Genomic DNA, 22,464 nt, shown 5'->3' on the forward strand with positions numbered 1-22,464 from the left:
ATCAGTATCTTAGGTGCGAAGATTTTAAACACGAAAATAACATTTTAATTTCAATATAAACGAAATAACCTATTCTAGCAAATGTCAAATGATTCCCAGAACAAGCATGCCGAACATAGTGTACTATGATGAAAATTGATATAATGCGTTTCATTATCTTTCTAGCTACGTTGTAATAATTTCCTGTCTGTTTGAATTTATCAGTGTACATTTTTAAAATTATCTTTATTATTTATTCTTTATTTATTTTAGCTTTTAGGCAACACTGACCCTGAGGTCAATAACAGCTTTTAAAGACTCTCTTTTACATGTGCCTGTTGTATATTACTTGTTCGTAGAAATTGGTGTTTTAATATTTTTGTAAATGTTACAGGCCTAATTTAAGAAAAAAGGTTATTTACCCAATATGTATAACAATAGGTAAATGGAAGAGTCTGAGTAGAAAATATGTTAGTGAACTTCTGGCTGTCGAAATGAAGTACTTTGCATCGATCTACCTGAAGAGATCCTGTGGAGTTCTGTGACATTAGAACACAGACAAAAACAGTACTGTGTGCCTTCAAACAGTGTGTGAAGAATGAGCAACGAGGGATCGGAAAACATTTTTTCAAGTGGTAGTTTCGACTCTTCCGAATGGTGTGTAATATTATGATAAATAAGATCCATCATCTGTGCCACTGGAAGTTATAGATCTCAAATGGAAGCTTTTGCGATCGTGCATGAAGTAGTGTGGAAATTTACCGCATCCCGAACATAACCTATAAACATCAGTATTAAACCAGTGATTAAGTTGCTGTGTTACAGATTCGGGTATTTTTGAATGCTGCTGTTAAAACAGCTTTCAAATTTTTATTTGAACAAAAATGTGACAAAATTAAATAGTGGTATTTAGATGGTAAAGTTCAGTTCGAGTCTCAGGGTTGAACTTAAGCTTTTTCTTCTTTCGGTGCTTGGAAACACCACTTACTAGAAGAGGACGTATGGTATGTTTACTAATAACATTTATTTATTCACATCTGACTTCATACCCGAGAGGAACGCAGAGACTTGAATTTTTGGGTTAGTTTTCCGTGGAAGTTTCATATGCATTGCAGAATTTGTTTACCGCCACCGCCCATACAGAGATATTTTCAGGAGTGGGAAGCGTTAATTATTTAAGGAGACTAATTTGTTACGCTGTGTAAATGGTTCACATGAGTTCTGCGACTGTGTGTTGCAGCAGACGTGATAAATAATGATTTTATATCATGCGAAAGGCAATTCAGTGAAGTACTTGAGTCCTCAGAGTCTTCTTTCGTTTAACAGTTTTCGTAACTGACTCGAAATAGAAATTACACATCGACTGTTAATGACGTCGTTGAAAGTGTAACATACACTGTTCAGCGTGAACATTTGTTTACGAGTATCTACCCTCATCGTGTGTTCATCAACCTGTGGGTATACATTACAGCTGTTGTTTCTGTGTGGTACAAATAGTAAAAGTCCACTGCATATATTTACAGTTTAACAACGGTCATCGTAAATAATGCCAAATGACATTGCATTTCAACACACTTTACAAAATACTGTCACAAACTCATTTCTAAAAATCATAGTCGTTAGCATTGACCTTTATCATGATAGCACAATAATAGAGGATGCTAACTATCAGTAAATTATAAGATACCATAACTGTAATGGAACATAACATGCACACTTATGTACACATATGTAGGGATAGGGATTTATTCATTTAGTGTTTGTTCTTTCTCGATAATGTTTTCTTCTTTTTGGTATTGATGATGTAGGTGACATAGATTTTTTTTTTCCATCATACACCATTGTATTCTGTAGTACAAGTAAGGATCTCTTGGCTTCCAACTCAATAATCCTCAATTCTGTTTATATTTCCATTGGCCCAATTTTATGAAATGGTAAGTTATTTGTGTTCATTGGTTTATGTTTTTACTTTCCATACAATGCTGTGTGTGTTATCAGACTACAGGTAGATTCAGTGTTCCATGTGTTAAGATATTGTGCAAACATTGATAGGGCAGTAACACTGGTAACAAATGTGTTGCACAGTATTTTAGGAATGAATCAGTGCAGTGTGGTCAAGCAATATTTTTTGTGATTGTGCTAGGGATGTACAAGGTTGCTAATGATGCTGGAGCTCTGGCATTTCTATTTGAGATTTTGAAGTTGAAATCCATTCCACACATTTTTGTTAAGTTGGGAAATAGATTTCATTCAGACCCAGTGAGGTAAGTCCTGTACACAAGCAACATTTTTCAATGCCAAGATTCATTTTCTGTCGGTGACTATACTGATAATGAACCCACCATTAAGTGGGTGTTTTGGCAGGCTGTTTAGGTTATAGTTTGCACTTTAATTTGCTGAGGCATATCTGCACATGAACTTGTACAGTTTGTTGGAGTATGCGCAGTTAATACGGTTTTATTAGTAGTAAATATTAACAACAACATTTGATGGAAGAGATGTCAAGTGTCTATCACTGACATAGCTCTGTTCCTAGGTAATGCTGCTGGAGTCTAATAGTTTAGTAGCTTCACTGCCTGCCCATCGACAAAGATAAACAAAATGGGATAGAGAAGTTATGAAATTGTCAAAGCAAATGCTAGACAGTATGATTTGAAATATTTTTTATTCATTTTGGTCATGGAAAATCTAGAACTCAACCATTCAGATTTGTTTTGTTTCTTTGATGTATGTATGCAGACTGAAGCATCAAATGAAAATTTATACCAATGCTGCGTTTTGAACCCGGGTCTCCTGCGCAGTAGGCAGATGCACTAACGGTTATACCACGCTGGCACACTGACTTTGCACAACTGCACTTACTACCCTAGGGTTTTATTAAAAATAATTTCAGCTCTCTAGTATATATTGATGTGACACATTCACTCTTGACTTGTTCACAGTACCATCAGACATGATTAACACACACTCACACTTCTGAAATTTTTTCATTTTTAATTGTGAAAATTAACTGCGAACATTTGCAACTTCTAGCAAACTTCAAAATTGTGTTTTGAGAATATGAATAGTCACAGGATGTTAACTGTCTTGAGAAATTATAGAGTTAAAAGACTGCAAACTGTCATTCATGACATAAATGCCTGAAATTCTTATACTATCAAAATATCTGCACATAAAGATTCGATAACCTGAAATTTTTTTCATTCTTTACAAACTATTTTCTGCAAAACACCTATTCTGAATATTCTAAAAATTGTGTGATATGTTCGTATGCTAGTTGGTGGTTGTATTTGTGGAAGGTTCAGAGTGGGCAATATTTTGAGGGGCAAAATTTGAAAATTTTTTATGTTATACTTGTCTAATCTCCATGTTAATCCTGGATGCTTAAGAATTGAAACTGACTGCTAATTTTGAGAAAAAGTAATGCAAAACTGGTATACTGTAGTCAAAATAATTATTTTACAGCTGTACAAGTGAATGGGGAAAAAATTATTAATTTTGTTCAAGCAATTTTATAAAAGAATTGGGACATATAGGAAACAGATTTGTATATACATTTTTCTGTTTCTGATATTATTTATAAATTTTTATTGTACTCTGTCATAATTTTACTTCTTTATGCTATTCCATGAATTAAAATTGCCAACACTATAACAACCAACACCGCACAGTTAGAAAGAGTTAATGTTTTCAAAATTTCTTTTTCACCTTTTTCCCATTGAACTCGTGTAGCCAAGCTGAATTTGCAGATGTACAAGGATGATCCAACAAGAGTAGTACTTGGGAAATGGGAACTGAACACTGATCTGTTATTGATGACCATTTGAAAGATTTAGACATACCATGAGGTGTCATACAGGAGACGGTTGTATTTTGCACATTATGAGAGACAGTAATTATTTGTCCGACCCACCATAAGCATAAGAAATGAAGTTGCTCTCAATAACATTTTCTAGAGTATTCTGAGATCTCTGCATTTCACACTCAGTAATGGGCTGCTTTTCATGGAGAACTGTTCTTGTAATGTCTGTGGCTCACAAAGATGCAATGCAGCAAAGACTAGACTGAATTCCTACCTTCATAGCAAATCACTCTACATCTACATGGTTACTCTGCAATTCACACTTAAGAGCCTGGCAGAGCGTTCATTGAACCATTTTCATACTACTTCTCTACCATTCCACTCTCAAATGGCGTGTGGGAAAAAGGAACACCTAAATCTTTCCTTTCGGCTCTGATTTCTCGTATTTGATTATGATGATCATTTCTCCCTACATAGGTGGGTGTCAACAAAATATGTTCACATTTGGAAGAGAAAGTTGGCAATTGAAATTTTGTAAATAGATCTCGCCACTAAGAAAACCACTTTTCTTTCAGTGACTGCCACTCTTGTATCGGAAGTCCCCTGATGTACTTTCATTTCGGAGTAAGGGTTTCATGTTTTGTAATAATTTTGATATGATGTGTACAAATTGAGTAGCATCAACAGCTTCCTACTGGAGATTAAATCTTGTTGCAAGATGTTTACCCCATCACATGCACTTTTTTTGCTGAAAATATTCTTTTTTAACTTATTTCCTGTACATGTTTTCCACGCTCATAGAGCTGAAAGCTCATTTTCAAAATGAGATGCTGTACCATCAGTCACATACACATGTTTAGGAAATGTATGGCCTCCAGATGCTATGTCATCAATCATCATCCTGGCAGCATAGCGTGCATGTACACTGTCATGAGGGCCATTCCGTGCCAAGTGGTCTAATATCGAGAAATGTTCCCACATGACCATCATGGATTTTGATGCAATTGTGTATGAACATTCACACATGTTCTCAATGAACACTGGTAAAGTTTCAGTTTCAGAAATTCAATACTTTTGGAGATACAGTAACTTGTTTAAGACCATAGCACAGCTTTCTATAGTGCGTCCTTGAATTTTCAGCGACTTTGAGATATCTCTGTAAGTATTTGCATGAAAGAAACAAAACTTGGCCATCTTATACAACTTTTAGAGCTCTTTAAAGTAAAATATTAAGAAAAGGATATCTGAGAAATTTTCATATAGATAATTTGAAGCAAAGTTGGGCAAAAAATAGCTGTTTGAAAAAAAAAATGCGAACTTTAGTTTTTTATATCTCCAAAAGTAATTGTGGGATGTACATGAAACTTTGCACACCATAACTCACCAACCCAAGGTCTTAGAATATAAAATGTCATTCTCCTATTGCTTTCCATTATTTCGCAGATCTAGGGTAAAGTTGACGATTTTTCAAAAAGTGCTAAAAATGGGCATTTTTAGTCAAATTTTTCAAAAAAGTGTTTTCTCCAAACACTTCTAAACTATGGTCATTAGAAAGAACATATTCTAAACTATCTAGAAAAGTGGATTTGGTTTTGCAATCCGAGCATATAAGGCCCTAAAAAGTAGCATCATCAAAGAGGCGCACTCGAAGTTTGAACACATTTTTCTGGCAAAACCTTTTATTATGCCTAATAAATGTTTATTAGTGCCTTGAATAATTGAAATAAAGATATATGGTAAATAGGCAATGAGACTGTCAGAAAAATTTGAAAACTACGAGAAGTAGCCGTTCTGCTTTTATTGTAAGTGTTTATCTGCATAAAACTCTTCCCATTTGTAGTAAATTTTCGAATCAATATTGCAGAGATTTTAATACCTAGCTGTTGTAACCTGTGAATTTTCGTCGTAAAGTTATTAGGGAAACATGTGAAATTGGTTGGTTAAACATCTAAGTGTTTTATATTTAATCACTCTTAAATGTAGCCTACTACCTTGGTAGATACGTAACCACTAGTTTCACAGAGAAAATTCACAAGATTCACTGTTTATAGAAAGTATAATGGCAACAATTACGTTAACAATCAGATTGTTTCATTATTGTGAGCCTTGTTTGAACAATCAGTATTTCAGTGGTGTGTTTGCAGCATAGTGAGTGGGTTCTCTCAACTGAGTGTGGCTTGTTAAGTGATTCGTAAGACCATCAAAGTTTGTAATCTAATTTACAAAAAATTGGTTTTGATTGTGTCTTTTATAGCATATATCTCTTATTAGATTTTTTTCATTGGTATTATACATTGTGTATATAGAGATGGATGCAGAAGGGAACAGCATACCTTCCTGCTCAATTGGGCAAGGAGATAGTGGAACAAAAGTGTCATTTCACTTTCTTTGCCAAAAAAAGCTGCTTTAAAATGGTTTGCGGATTTTAGTGATGAGGAAAAAGAGTTGTTGGTCCGACGTTCTGAAGCAAAGCTGGACAATACCTCTCAAGTTTGCCTACACCATGAAGCCCTGTTATTGACACAATATGAGAGGTTACAAAAAAAATGCTTCAATCCCTTTGGGAAGGTGAATCATAATGTTAAGGCAGGAATTCTCACTCTTGATACTGAAACAGCTAATAAGGCTTCTTCTATGTTGAAGCAGCAGCTTGTTAATAACATAAAGCCAGGTCAGAAAATTTGTCCGGCTTGCAGGACTACCTTAAATAAACACTTGGACGAAGCTTTATCAGCCTCATCATCACATTCTGATGAGGACTTTACACCAAAAGAAGAATTAAATAGTAGCTTATTGTCTATCGGTATGTCACCCCTGAAGAGAACAGTAAGCTACAGAGATAAGCCCCAATATGTGAAGAAGAAAATTCAAAAGGCTCTAAATGTGATTCAAAACAGAATTGTATATGCAATGGGAGTAAACCAACAAATTGAAGATGCTAGTGAAATTAAGGAATGTGGAAACTGTGCCGACTATGCACATTTGCTGACTGAACTGAAAGCCAAGATGCAGAATGCAATTCATAAAGAACAGAGGTAAATTTTAACCTTGGCACCTGTAAGTTGGACAGTCAAACAGCAGCTCAGTTCGGCATGTCCGAAATAATGGTGAAGAATGCTCGGAAGCTTAAGGCAGAGGAGGGCATTCTGGCACTTTCCGAAAATAGGCAAAGCAGGAAATTACCAGCAGAAGTTGCTAATAGAGTACGAAAGTTTTTTGAAGATGATGAGTATAGTAGTGTGTGCCCTGGAAAAGAAGATAGTATTTCAGTTAGACTTTTAGATAGAAAGACATTCATGCAGAAAAGATTGTTACTTTGCAATTTACGGGGAATGTATGTTATCTATAAGAATATAAATGGTCCAGAAATAGGGTTCTCAAAGTTTTGTGAACTTGGACCCAAATGGTGTGTAACAATAGGGTCAGCTGGAATGCATGCAGTTTGCATCTGTGCAATTCATCAAAATGTTAAGCTTATGCTTAACGGAGCTGGTATACGTGAAAATTATAAGGAGATTCTCAGCAAGGCAGTTTGCAGTTTGAACTCTAAACAGTACGTGCTACATCGCTGTGAAAGGTGTCCTGGGCCCGGATCTATAGCATCTGAAATTGCCAGCTATTTCCTAGGTCATGAGCCACAGGAAGTTATTGTGTTTAAGCAATGGATACATACCGATCGGGCCACACTGGACACGAAGCAAATGGTAGTGGATGAATTTATTGAAGATGTAAAAAATAAAATGTGGAGTCTGTCATGCCATCATTACATTGCCAAGCATCAAAGCTTGCATCTTAAAGGCCTTAAATGTCATCTGAAAGACGAAGACCTTGTTGTCCTAATGGATTTTGCACAAAATTATTCTTTTACCATTCAGGATGCTGTGCAAGGCTTCCACTGGGCGATAGTCAAGCAACAATTCATCCATTGTTATCTACTTTCGTCAAAATTAGAAAGTAGAATCTTTAAGTTTTTGCATTATCAGTGATTGTTTGCGGCATGACACTATTACAGTTCACGTTTTTATCAAGGAGCGCATCAAATATATAAAAGCATGGCTTGCACAGATATCCCAAATTCATTATTTCAGTGATGGGTCCAGTGCTCAATATAAAAATTTCAAGAATTTCCTAAATTTGTGCTATCATAAGACTGATTTTGGAATGACAGCCGAATGAAATTTTTTTGCTACTAGTCACGGGAAATCACCTTGTGATGGGATTGGAGGTACAACAAAGTGGTTAGCACCAAGAGCAAGCTTGCAACGGCCAGTTAATGGGCAAATTCTAACTCTCCTAGTTCTGTTTCACTTCTGCTCTTAAAACATTAATGAAATTAAAATTGTTTTCGTCAGTAAAGAGGAAATTGAAAAAAATATTATGTCACAAGAAGAGAGGTTTAAACTTGGACAAACTGTAGCAGGCACTAGAGAAAATCATCACTTTGTACCTATTGATGAAACAACAATTCAGGTCATCAGAGTTTCAAATGATTGTTCATCTTTTCTAGCTAAAATGGGTTACAGTAATGGAGGAGGCATATTAATGTCTGCTCTCCAGCCAGGACAATATGTTGCATGCATCTATGAAAATGTATGGTGGATTGGGAATATCTGTGAGACCTCCACAGAGCAAAGGGATGCATTAATAAACTTTATGCACCCACATGATCCAGCAAATTCATTTTATTGGCCACCAAGAAGTGATAAGTGCTGGGTTCCGGAACACCACATTATTCAGTTATTCCAGCTCCATCAGTAAATTCGTCTGGCCGGCAATACACCATTCGTCTTGATATTCATCAGAAAATTAATGTAGCATATCAAAAATTGAAATAGGTTAGAGGAAACAATCTAAGGAACCCAAGAGTGCCTTCTAATTTTACACAGGGCACTTAAATAATTTTACTATCAGGCTTGGGATCCTGTGGTAAAGAAACTGACCCGTGGCTGTTGTTGCTAAGCTATCGGGTGTGGCCCCTATGGCAATGGGAATGCTGGTTTTCTCAGGTGAAATAAAACTAGCAGTGGTTAAGCCACCATGGACCATAGCAACTCATTTATACACTTCTTTTCCATCAGTAAGCTGGTGTTGTTCATTAAACAGGCAACTAATAATTAGATGATTATGCAAATAAATTTTACGATTTACATTCATTCTTAATAATACTTGTGTGTGTGTGTGTGTGTGTGTGTGTGTGTGTGTGTGAGAGAGAGAGAGAGAGAGAGAGAGAGAGAGAGAGAGAGATGGTGGGGGAGGTGACAAGAAATAACATTCATCAGGACTTCTTATTTCACGCTACTTTTTAGGGCCTTATATGCTTGCATTGCAAAACCAAATCCACTTTTCTAGATAGTTTAGAATATGTTCTTTCTAATGACCATAGTTTAGAAGAGTTTGGAGAAAACACTTTTTTGAAAAATTTGACTAAAAATACCCATTTTTAGCACTTTTTGAAAAATCGTCAACTTTACCCTAGATTTGCGAAATAATGGAAAGCAATAGGAGAATGACATTTTATATTCTAAGACCTTGGGTTGGTGAGTTATGGTGTGTAAAGTTTCATGTACATCCCACAATTACTTTTGGAGATATAAAAAACTAAAGTTCGCATTTTTTTTTAAACAGCTATTATTTTGCCCAACTTTGCTTCAAATTATCTATATGAAAATTGCTCAGATATCCTTTTCTTAACATTTTACTTTAAAGAGCTCTAAAAGTTGTATAAGATGGGCAAGTTTTGTTTCTTTCATGCAAATACTTACAGAGATATCTCAAAGTTGCTGAAAATTCAAGGAGGCACTATAGAAAGCTGTGCTATGGTCTTAAACAAATGACTGTATCTCTGAAAGTATTGAATTTCTTAAACTGAAACTTTACCAGTGTTCATTGAGAACAAGTGTGAATGTTCATACAAAATTTCATCAAAATCCATGAGGGTCATGTGGGAGCCTCTAGACCACTTGGCATGGAATGACCCATGAATGAGACTGTCACTGACACTAGCAAAATAGTGTGATGTTACAAGGAAGTGAGCAACACATATGAATATTTCCGCTTGTGATATGTGCCCGTGGTAACTTTGAACTTCATTCTGCAAAGCAACAGACCAGTTCTCAGAAAAGTTGAAATGAAGAACTGGTGGGTCAGTACTGTGGGATGTCACTGATTTTACTTCTGCTGTGTGCTGTATCTGAATCCTTTGGATATGAAGATGAGATACTCCTTTCATGAGTCAATGCCTAACCTCTATAATGAACTGTGCTAGCTCCATTCTCTTCTTCACCACCTCTTCTCCCTCCCACAATCACTGTCTGTATCCTGAAGGTTTAATGCTTCAACGGTCATCCCTTCAACACCATGACACACAGCACATTCCTGCAACCAACATTTTTCTTGCAGCTCTTTACACATCTATCTCTGTGCACTTGTTCCCTATAAGTTTCAAATTAGTGCAGTAAATATGTGTCCCTACTTCCTTCACTGGCTGGCATATTATCCATTTTGGTCATAAGGGCTAGAATTTCATGAGACCAATTTTGAAATTTGGGTTCTCATTTTCCATTAGGAGATATGCTTCTCTTACTGATCTTGTTGTATAAATTTTTAATTTTTTCACCATTTTCATTAACAGAGGTAACATTAGCCTGATTAGGACTTTGCCTGCTGCAGTCTTTGTTGTCGCTTAAGAAATATTCCAGAGAAACATTAAGCATATCATCTTGTGACAGATGCCCACAGTAGGAGCCTAGGCATGCCCAAATACCTTTTTCAGTCCTCATTTTACAAGCTTTTGGAATTAAATAATGTGAGAACGTGGGTATGTATTTCCGTATCTGCCACTTGGAGTAGCTATCTGGTATCAATGTCAGCAATTGTACCTTCTCAGTATAGGTGGCTGCAGAGAGAACAGTGTTCAGATTTTGAAACCATACATCACATTGGGTGCACATCTGACTATCTTCAGGTTCTGCACCAAGTGCCTCTGCATTATACACTTCACAAAGTTTTGAAGATATTGCTTGTTTAAAACTTGTTTAAAGTTCTTCCACTTGTATTTGTATGTACCATTTTTTATTTATGCTTCTTATATAGTCTGGATGTTTAAGTGGGGATACATTAGGGTCTACAACAGAAATGCCAACATTCAATGCATCAATAACTTTACACCCAGGAGTATAAGCATCTGCACTGTAGTCTTCAGTTTCACATTCAGGTGAAGGCAATTGTTCGGGTGGGCTGTCACTAAATTCCTATTTGTGATGAGTACAGCAATTGCTGCACAATGCATGTCATGGTGACACATTTACTTGAGGACCAACATATTTCAGGAATACCTCTGACAGATTTCCAACAATTGTGAAGTGCTTTTCACTTTTCTTAAACACCAACTTCTTGTCTTTTTTTCATGGCCTTTGCACCTCACCCATTCACTGCTATATTTCCTCACTGACATTGTATCTAAGAAAATGTCCAAACCAAACACAAATCTGTATACAGAATGATTCATGTGCAGATTCTCACTCGTTATAAACAGAAGAGCACTAGAAACAGTGTTGCCTACTCGTAGATTTTACACTAGAAATTCTATGGATGCAAAATATGCAGAATGTTGGAAAATTTGTAACACTTTACACAGAAAAATATTGCTCACATTGTTTGCAGTAACTACTAAGGCATTAACAAGACAATGTATTGTGCAATATTCATAAGTTTTGTGATAGGGGTTTATAGGTCCCCCAGGGGGCCCACAGTTCTTTTGTGGGTACATGTGTGGCGCGCACAGGGCCCCGAGCTATTGCAGCCTCCTTTCCTTTCCTTTGAAGGCTGCATTACCATCCCTGTTCCTCTTCCTCCCTCTCCTTGCTCTTTTGTCCCTGCCCCTTCTTTTCCCTCTTAGTGGACTTCTTTATGTTGACTTGGCTATCCTCCTGGCTTTGTTTTGGTCTATGCTATTGTTTAGTTTGCTGTTTCCATCTCCTTTTCGTCATTTTTGGTCCCCTTGGGGCTTGACCTCCATTTCCAAAAAAATTCCGTTCAGTGGGAGCCATTTGGGGATGAACTCCCTACCTAGCTTCCATGGTGCAGGTTCCTCTCCCCCTCCCCTTTCCCTTTGCACCCTGGCCTCCCTCCTGCTAGGTCACCAGCACGGTAACCAGTCCATGTGGTGGGGCTGTTAAGTACCCACTTGGCTGAGCCCCCTGAAACCACAGGGATCACACTGCTAGTACCTGAGTTGTTAACGTCTCGTGTATTCCCAGGAGTCGATGCTCATCGTTTTGGGGCACCAGAACTCCTGGCAGTGGCTGCTGTGCCAGACGGCCCTTGCTGTGGCTGGGTGGCGCCCACAGGGCGAGCCCCTGATCGGAGTGGGTGGTACTAGGGGGGACTCTGTACAGGGCATTATTTTCCACCAAGATCTTCTTCTGCAAACTGACGAGGAGCTCCGTGCTAACCTCGAGCAGCGAGAGGTTCGTTTTATATGTCGTGTGCAGTGAGGCCCTCCAAACAATCGCATCGCTACGGGCGCCTTTATCATGGCCTTCGAGGGAGATGTCCTCCCAGAGAAGGTCAAGGTAATGGTGTATCTGTGTGATGTCAAACCTTATATTCCACCACCGATGAGATGTTTTAAATGCTTAAGGTTTGGTCAAATGTCTTCCCGCTGCACCAGTGATCCCCTCTGTGGTGACTGTGGGCGCCCCCTCTATCGGGAGTGCCTGTGCTCCCCCGCCAATGTGTGTAAATTGTAATGGACAGCATTCTCCATGCTTGCCTACGTGCCCAGTGTTTGTGCAAGAAAGGATTCAAGAGTACAAAACCTTACATCGGCTTACCTACACTGAGACTCGTCAAAAATATGACCAGCTCATCCCATGTCTATGACCTCTACTTTTGCTTCAGTTATGTCCATTCCCCCTCCAACCCCCTCCTCTTCCGAGCCCCACCCCATTCGCCCCATGCTTTCAGCCTCCTCCCCCCGCTCCCATTCCCCTTCCCCCTCAGTATTCATACCCACCTCTTCGGGTGCTGCTCCCCCTCCCCCGCCGGAGAAGTGCTCCCCTCCTTCGGCAGCTGGCGGTACTGGAGCTCCCTCCCAGGACTCCTCTTCCCGGCACCCTCCTGAAGGGCGATCTACTGCTCCACATCGGCAGCGTGACTCGCGGCCAGTGGGCGCCAAGATTGCCCAGTGTAATTCCGTGCCTGCCCTTGCTGAAGTCTGCCCTTCTCTTCCTTCCCAAGAGAAGAAGCAGAAACGCTGGAAGAAGGGAAAGGCCTCTCTGGTTCCCCCTGAGGTGTGGCCTTCCCCTCCGACAGTCAATGAACCAACAGTGTCTGACCCCACCTATATGAATATCACTCCTTATCGGTGACAGATAGCGACTCAGTGGTGTGACTGACTCCAGTCCCATCACTTCCACTTCAGCTTGAGAATCCTCCAGTGGAATTGTAATGGATATTTGCGTCACCTTCCAGAGTTGCAGCCCCTTCTTTCCTTCTACTCTGCCACTTGTATTGCACTCCAGGAGGCCCATTTTGTCAATTGTTACTCACCGACCCTTCGTGGGTTCCACACTTCCTGTCGGAACTGAATTGGCCCTTGGCCCCTTGCGGGCTTCTGGTGATGTTTGCACCTTGGTCCGCAAGGATATTGTTAGTAAATGGGTTCCCCTCCATACCACTCTGGAAGCCATTGCTGTCAGGGTCCATCTGGCCACTCCAATCGCAATTTGTAATCTTTACCTCCCACCTAACAGGCCGCCCACATCCCATGCCCTCACCACCCTTCTTCAACAACTCCCTTCTCCCTTCCTGTTATTAGGGAACTACAATGCCCCTCTTTGGGGTAGTCGTACGACTATTTCCCTGGGCAGGACAGTTGAAGCTGTTCTGGCAGGGATTGACCTCTGTTTACTAAACACAGGCGCTCCCACACACTTAAGTGTGGCGCACGGCACTTTCTCAACCATTGATCTCTCCATCTGCAGTCTCGGCCTTCTTCTCTCCATTGAGTTGGGTGTCCATGATGACTTATGTGACAGCGACCATTTCACGATTGTTTTGACTTTCCTTCAGTGTCTCTTGCTCCGTCACCCTCCCAGGTGGGCCCTATCTTAAGGCGGATTGGGGTGTCTTCTCCTCTGCTCCCCCCCCTTCCCCCTCCCTGTATTGCCACACGACAGTGTTGATGAATCTACTCAGACCTTGACTGTCTCCATCCTTTCAGCAGCTGTTTCAGCAATCCCGTCTTCTTCAGGTTTCCTCCGCCAGAAGATGGTCCCTTGGTGGACTCTGGAAATTGCTGCAGCCATAAAAGACTGCTGCCATGCACTTCAACACTTCAAGCGGCACCCTTCTACTGCTCTTCTTCTGGTCTTCAAATGATTTCACTCCCAGGCCCGCTACCTAATCAAATTTCAGAAACGGATTTGCTGGGAACAATTTGTAGTTCTCTTAGGACCCCACACCCCCTCTTCACAAGTCTGGGCGAAACTCCGGAAAATTTTTGGCCACTGTCCTCCCACCAGGCTTGCGGAAATATCTGTACATGGTGTTGTCGTTACCAATCCAGACTTTGTAGCAGAAAATTTCGCTCAACACTTTGCTCAAGCTTCGGCGTCAGCTCAGTATCCGCCCATGTTACCTCTCCTGAAAGAGCGTTCAGAATGACTGCCTTTGTCTTTTGTTACTCGCTGCTCAGAACCGTATAATACCCCATTTAGCGAGTGGGAATTTGCCAGCGCCCTCGCCCTTTGTCCTGACACAGCTCCTGAACCAGATCGGATACATAACCAAATGCTCCAACACTTATCGGTGGCTGGCCACTGTCGTATATTGACACTCTTCAACCGTCTGTGGGATGAGGGAGTATTTCCTACCCAGTGGCAGGAAAGTATTGTTGTTCTGATGTTGAAGCCAGGAAAGCCACCTCTTCAGTTGGATAGCTACTGTCCAGTTAGCCTTACTAACACCCTCTGCAAGCTCCTTGAGCACATGGTGAGTCAGCGGCTGTTTTGGATCCTTGAATCCTGCAACCTTTTGTCATCGACTCAAAGTGGCTGTGGCCGCTCTACGGTAGATAACTTGGTGCACCTAGAGTCTGCTATCTGGTCGGCCTTTGCCCATCGACAACACCTCCTTGCAGTCTTCTTTGATCTGCATAAAGCCTATGACACCGCCCTTCAGGAATGGGGCCTTCATGGCGCTCTGCGAATGTTTACCCGTAATTTTCTTTCTTATCACTCTTTTTGGGTCCTGGTTGGCTCCTCTTACAGCTGTCCCCATCGACAAGAAAATGGGGTTCCACAGGGTTTCGTGCTGAGCGTCCCTCTTTCTCATAGCCATTAATGGTCTAGTGACAGTGTCCCCCTCTTTGTATGCTGACGATTTTTGTATCTACCTCTCCTCCTCCGTAATGGGCGCTGCAGAATGCCGTCTACAGGGAGTAATCTGTTGGGCCCACTCATGGGCTCTTTCCCATGGCTTTCAGTTTTCGGCAGCCAAGACTTGTCATGCATTTCTGCCATCGCCGTACAGTCCATCCCAATCCGGAACTGTTCCCCGATGGCCAGCCCCTCACAGTGGTGGACACCCATCGCTTCTTGGGTCTGGTCTTCGATGCCCGGTTGACATGGCTCCCTCACCATCGCCACCTGAAGGAGACATACTGGTCCCATCTCAATGTTCTTAGGTGTCTGTGCAATACCACATGTGGTGCAGATCACTCTGTTCTCCTGTGATAGTATCAAGTATTGGTCCAGTCTCGTTTAGACTATGGAAGTTCTGTCTATGGTTCTGCGTCTTCTTCAACACTGTAGATCCTAGACCCCATCCACAACTGTGGGGTCCGACGTGCGACTGGTGCCTTCTGGACTAACCTTGTACTTAGCCTTCTTGCAGAGGCGGGGATTCCGCCACTGCGAGTTTTGCGCCAGCAACAGCTGATATCTTACGCACTCCACATTCGCTGCACCCCAAAGCATCCTAATTATGGTCTCCTTTATCCAGACACGGAGATCACCCTGCCACAACGGTGGCCACGATGTGGGCTTGCGATGGCTGTCCACATTCAGTCGCGCTTTTCTGAGCTCCAGCACTTGTCTTTACCACCTCTTTTCTCCATTCATGCATGTACCCCTCCATGGTGCGCCCCTCGGCTGCAACTCTGTTTTGATCTCTCAATCGATTCAAAGGATTCTGTCCTTCCGATGGCTCTTTGCCACCAGTTCTCCTGTCTCCTCAGTTCCTTTCAGGGTTCAGAAGTGATCTTACTGATGGCTCCATGGTCGCCGGCCGCACCTATGTGTGACGCACGGAACTTCGCTCTTTGCCAGATGGCTGTAGTGTTTTTACTGCAGAATTGGTAGCCATCTTGCGTGCACTGGACCATATCTCCTCCTGCTCAGGACTATCCTTCACTATCTGTAGTGACTCACTGAGCGGTTTGCACACTATCGGCCAGTGCTTCCCTCGCCACCTGTTGGTCATCGCTATCCGGGACTCCCTTTCTCTCTTCGTTCAAAGTGGATGCTCGGTGGTTTTCATTTGGACCCCAGGCCATGTTGGGATTCCTGGCAATGAACTTGCGATCGACTGGCTAAATTAACTGCTACCAGGTCATCTCTCGCTATTGGCATTCCATAAATAGACCTCCACTCGGCATTACGTTGTCAGGTTTTGGGCCTTTAGGATGCAGAATGGAGCACTCTTTCTTCTCCGAACAAGCTCAGGGCAATAAAGGATGTTACAACTCCATGGCGGTCCTTCTTACGGGCCTCTCATAAGGCCTCTGCCGGCTCTGCATCGGCCATAATTTTTTGACTCGTGGTTATCTCCTCCACCATGAGGACCCCCCTCTCTGTCATTGTGGATCTTTAGCTTTAGGGAGCTTTAAAGCAAAACATATGCCAGGTAGGACTTTACCATTTACAAAAACAAAGGTAAAATGAAAATATTTTATTTCTTAACATGTATGATATACAGGTCTAACATAAATTTCCACAGAGAAATATATGATCATGAATTGACATGTCCTGTATGATTTGAGAGGAAATTGACCCCTAGAACAACTCCCTCCTTTATCCAAATTCCCGCTCGCACCTCAACCCACTTGGTATTCCCCCTAAATCACTCAAATTTTCATTTGTTGCTTCATTCTCCATGTATACATCATAGGTGTTTGAGATTTGAAAATGTCACTGGATTTATTTATTTATTTATTTGATTTGATTTGATTTATTTGTTCATCCATAGACCTCTTAGTACAGTAGTATTAGACATGTCATAAAGTCTTCAGTAATTTCCCTGTCTAGGCAAATCATTAATGATTTCTTCAGCAGGACTGATATATTAATCTATAAGTAAATTTAGATAAACTAGTGTATGTTGCAATACCCTATAGCTTCCATTAAAGTGCGAAGATTTTGTATAAGAAATTCCATCTTTGCTACCAAGCCATAACAATTTACCAGGTTGTTTTTTTTAAAATCAGTTGCCATTGCCGAAGCTCACCAAGATTTCAAATATGTAAGTGATAATTAGCACTACCTAGACATAAAATTTTTGGTGATTTTTCATTTTAATCAAAAGTGAATTTTGAAGTAGCAAATTCAGCAGTTTTAATTAATACATTTTAGACACATTTTACTTCGGTACGATTAGGGCTAATTTTATTATTTACTGATATTGTCATATGGTAATTTTAACTACTTTCTTGTATAAACTATCCACTGAAAATATTTTATTTGCAGATCAACGTCATTTCTTGTACAAAGTGTTGTAATGCAGATTATATTTTTCTGCACTTGATTCTGAGTCTAAATGGTCTAGGAGTTATCACATTAAAGGATCCTCACGCTTTTAATACATACAACATTTTGTATACATGTTTTCTCAAGGTAAGAGGGGATGGGAGAGAATGTGTTAAACATTGCCTCCCTCTCTTACCTTCTCCTCACCCCCCCCCCCCCCCCCCCCCCCCATTAGGTAACTGTCCGATTCCACCCATCTGTTTAGACACAGGACGTTGTCAGTATGGCGGAAATGTCTACTTCCGGAGTATACAGTTTGGCAATGAACCGTGGACCTTGCCGTTGGTGGGGAGGCTTGCGTGCCTCAGCGATTCAGATAGCCGTGCCGTAGGTGCAACCACAACGGAGGGGTATCTGTTGAGAGGCCAGACAAACGTGTGGTTCCTGAAGAGGGGCAGCCTTTTCAGTAGTTGCAGGGGCAACAGTCTGGGTGATTGCCTGATCTCGCCTTGTAACACCAGCCAAAACGGCCTTGCTGTGCTGGTACTGCGAACAGCTGAAAGCAAGGGGAAACTACAGCCATACTTTTTCCTGAAGTCATGCAGCTTTACTGTATGGTTAAATGATGACGGCATCCTCTTGGGTAAAATATTCCGGAGGTAAAATAGTCTCCCATTCAGATCTCCGGGCGAGTACATGTCTACTTCCGGTGTATACAGTATGGCAATGAACCGTAGACCTTGCCGTTGGTGGGGAGGCTTGCGTGCCTCAGTGATTCAGATAGCCGTGCCGTAGGTGCAACCACAACGGAGGGGTATCTGTTGAGAGGCCAGACAAATGTGTGGTTCCTGAAGAGGGGCAGCCTTTTCAGTAGTTGCAGGGGCAACAGTCTGGGTGATTGCCTGATCTCGCCTTGTAACACTAGCCAAAACGGCCTTGCTGTGCTGGTACTGCGAACAGCTGAAAGCAAGGGGAAACTACAGCCATAATTTTTCCTGAAGGCATGCAGCTTTACTGTATGGTTAAATGATGACGGCATCCTCTTGGGTAAAATATTCCGGAGGTAAAATAGTCTCCCATTCAGATCTCCGGGCGAGTACTACTCAGGAGGACATGGTTAAAACTGGTATTCTATGGATCGGAGCATGGAATGTCAGATCCCTTTATCGGGCAGGAACATTAGAAAATTTAAAAAGGGAAATGGATAGGTTAAAGTTAGATATAGTGGGAATTAGTGAAGTTTGGTGGCAGGAGGAACAAGACTTGTGGTCAGGTGAATACAGGATTATAAATACAAAAGCAAATAGGGGTCATGCAGGGGTAGGTTTAATAATGAAAAGGAAAATAGGAATACGGGTAAGCTACTACAAGCAGCATAGTGAACGCATTATTGTGGCCAAGATAGATACGAAGCCCACGCCTACCACAGTAGTACAAGTTTATATGCCAACTAGCTATGCAGACGACGAAGAGATTGATGAAATGTATGATGAGATAAAAGAAATTATTCAGATGGTGAAGGGAGACGAAAATTTAATAGTCGTGGGTAACTGGAATTTGAGAGTAGGAAAAGGGAGAGAAGGAAACATAGTGGGTGAATATGGATTGGGGGAGAGAAATGAAGGAGGAAGCCGTCTGGTAGAATTTTACACCGAGCATAACTTAATCATAGCTAACACTTGGTTCAAAAATCATAAAAGGAGGTTGTATACCTGGAAGAATCCTGGAGATACTAGAAGGTATCAGATAGATTATATAATGGTAAGACAGGGATTTATGAACCAGGTTTTAAATTGTAAGACATTTCCAGGGGAAGATGTGGAGTCTGACCACAATCTATTGGTTATGAACTGTAGATTAAAACTGAAGAAACTGCAAAAAGGTGGGAATTTAAGGAGATGGGACCTGGATAAACTGACTAAACCAGAGGTTGTACAGAGTTTCAGGGAGAGCATAAGGGAACAATTGACAGGAATGGGGGAAAGAAATACAGTAGAAGAAGAATGGGTAGCTCAGAGGGATGAAGCAGTGAAGGCAGCAGAGGATCAAGTAGGTAAAAAGATGAGGGCTAGTAGAAATCCTTGGGTAACAGAAGAAATATTGATTTTAATTGATGAAAGGAGAAAATATAAAAATGCAGTAAATGAAGCAGGCAAAAGGGAATACAAATATCTCAAAAATGAGATCGACAGGAAGTGCAGAATGGCTAAGCAGGGGTGGCTAGAGGACAAATGTAAGGATGTAGAGGCTTATCTCACTATGGGTAAGATAGATACTGCCTATAGGAAAATTAAAGAGACCTTTGGAGAAAAGAGAGCCACTTGTATGAATATCAAGAGCTCAGATGGAAACCCAGTTCTAAGCAAAGAAGGGAAAGCAGAAAGGTGGAAGGAGTATATAGACGGTCTATACAAGGCGATGTACTTGAGGACAATATTATGGAAATGGAAGAGGATGTAGATGAAGATGAAATGCGAGATACAATACTGCGTGAAGAGTTTGACAGAGCACTGGAAGACCTGAGTCGAAACAAGGCCCCCGGAGTAGACAACATTCCATTGGAACTACTGACGGCCTTGGGTGAGCCAGTCCTGACAAAACTCTACCATCTGGTGAGCAAGTTGTATGAGACAGGCTAAATACCCTCAGACTTCAAGAAGAATATAATAATGCCAATCCCAAAGAAAGCAGGTGTTGACAGCTGTGAAAATTACCGAACTATTAGTTTAATAAGCCACAGCTGCAAAATAATAACGTGAGTTCTATACAGACGAATGGAAATTGTGGTAGAAGCCGACCTTGGGGAAGATCAGTTTGAATTCTGTAGAAATGTTGGAACACGTGAGGCAATACTCACCCTACGACTCATGTTAGAAGCTAGATTAAGGAAGGGCGAACCTACGTTTCTAGCATTTGTAGACTTAAAGAAAGCTTTTGACAATGTTGACTGGAATACTCCCTTTCAAATTCTGAAGGTGGCAGGGGAAAAATACAGGGAGTGAAAGGCTGTTTACAATTTGTACTGAAACCAGATGTCAGTTATAAGAGTCGAGGGGCATGAAAGGGAAGCAGTGGTTGGGAAGGGAGTGAGACAGTGTTGTAGCCTATCCCCGATGTTATTCAGTCTGTATATTGAGCAAGCAGTAAAGGAAACAAAAGAAAAATTCGGAGTTAGTATTAAAATCCATGGAGAAGAAATAAAAACTTTAAGGTTCGCCGATGACATTGTAATTCTGTCAGAGACAGCAAAGGACCTGGAAGAGCAGCTGAACGGAATGGACAATGTCTTGAAGGAGGATATAAGATGAACATCAACAAAAGCAAAACCAGGATAATGGAATGTAGTCGAATTAAATCGGGTGATGCTGTGGGAATTAGATTAGGAAATGATATGCTTAAAGTAGTAAATGAGTTTTCCTATTTCAGGAGCAAAATAACTGATGATGGTCGAAGTAGAGAGGATATAAAATGTAGACTGGCAATGGCGTGTAAAGCATTTTTGAATAAGAGAAATTTGTTAACATTGAGTATTGATTTAAGTGTCAGGAAGTCGTTTCTGAAAGTATTTGTATGGAGTGTAGCCATATATGAAAGTGGACGTGGATGATAAATAGTTTAGAAAAGAAGAGAATAGAAGCTTTCGAAATGTGGTGCTACAGAAGAATGCTGAAGATTAGATGGGTAGATCACATAACTAATGAGGAAGTATTGAATAGAATAGAAGAGAAGAGAAATTTGTGGCACAACTTGACCAGAAGAAGGGATCAGTTGGTAGGGCAGATTCTGAGGCATCAAGGGATCACCAATTTAGTATTGGAGGGTAGCGTGGAGGGCAAAAGTCGTAGAGGGAGACCAAGAGATGAATACACTAAACAGATTCAGAGGGATGTACTTTGCAGTGGGTATTGGGAGATGATGAAGCTTGCAGAGGATAGAGTAGCATGGAGAGTTGCATCAAACCAGTCTCTGGGCTGAAGACAACAACAACAACAATGATGTCACTACAAACACATTGCAACAAACATCAACAAAATAGTCATATGAAGGTTTCACTCCAGCATTAGAATTAAGCTAATGGGGACAACTGTGGGAAGTAGGGCGCATAGGATGGTGTCAAGCTAAAAGTACATCAGTACAAAACTCTGCACCATCGCACATATATTATCCACAAAATTTAAGGAAAAACTCAGTTTATGAGATAGCACTACAGCCACTAAACTGACAGAAATTGTACACTTCACTTAGCCTAAATAGCTCAAGCGCTTGATACCCGCAAGTAGATCACAAATTTAAAAAAAACACGACCACAAAATTCACCTACATAACTCACAAAAAACCACCGATGCCAAAATTCCAACAACTCGAAAACCTAAATACCCTCATATTCAGTTAATTGTTAAAAATAATAATAATAAAAAAACAAAACAGACAAAATATGAAAATTTTTATAGAATGAAACCCAAACAAACATTACCTACCAGCAAAAGCCTCCAATAAAATCGCCTAGATCCCCCCCCCCCCCCCCCCATACTCACACATATATACAAAAGCAACCCAGCTCCCACAACTTCCCACCAATACACCAACCGCAACCCACATGATACCACTAAAATTTACAAAACCCACAAAAAAAGTAACGATCAAAAACCAAAACCAACCACTCCTTAAAAAATTCAACAACATAACCGGTCCTCTCCACACGAAACAAAGTAACATCTAAACACATCCTTCCCTCACTTGTAACTGGTTGGTTCCATCAACCTCACAAACAGTACCTACAACCTTATCTTCCACACCCACTGAAACCCAACACTCTCACACCCTCGGCATATACACCCTCCCCACAGCTCTTAATAGAAAGGGAAAAAAAAAAAAAAAAAAAAAAAAAATTCTCAGGGATGCTCTTCCATCAGCAATACTCATCTAAATGGGATT

At 40.7% G+C, this 22,464-nt stretch overlaps 1 protein-coding gene across 2 annotated transcripts in view; it reads left to right on the top strand.

Annotated features, from left to right (window-relative positions):
- The first annotated feature begins 508 nt into the window (after positions 1–508).
- LOC126187568 (arginine/serine-rich protein PNISR) overlaps positions 509–22,464 on the top strand; it is a 48,626-nt gene continuing 26,670 nt past the window's right edge. Inside the window, exon 1 of one of the 2 annotated variants that reach the window (XM_049928727.1) lies at positions 509–636. Coding sequence is in view for 1 of the 2 variants with exons in the window: in XM_049928728.1 (XP_049784685.1) it covers positions 634–636 (3 nt within the window). In the remaining variant the exon portion in view is untranslated. The remainder of the gene's footprint in view (positions 637–22,464) is intronic. The other variant, XM_049928728.1, reaches the window with a different exon arrangement.

Source organism: Schistocerca cancellata, chromosome 5, assembly GCF_023864275.1.
Source record: "Schistocerca cancellata isolate TAMUIC-IGC-003103 chromosome 5, iqSchCanc2.1, whole genome shotgun sequence".
NCBI classification, from domain to species: Eukaryota; Metazoa; Arthropoda; class Insecta; order Orthoptera; family Acrididae; genus Schistocerca; species Schistocerca cancellata.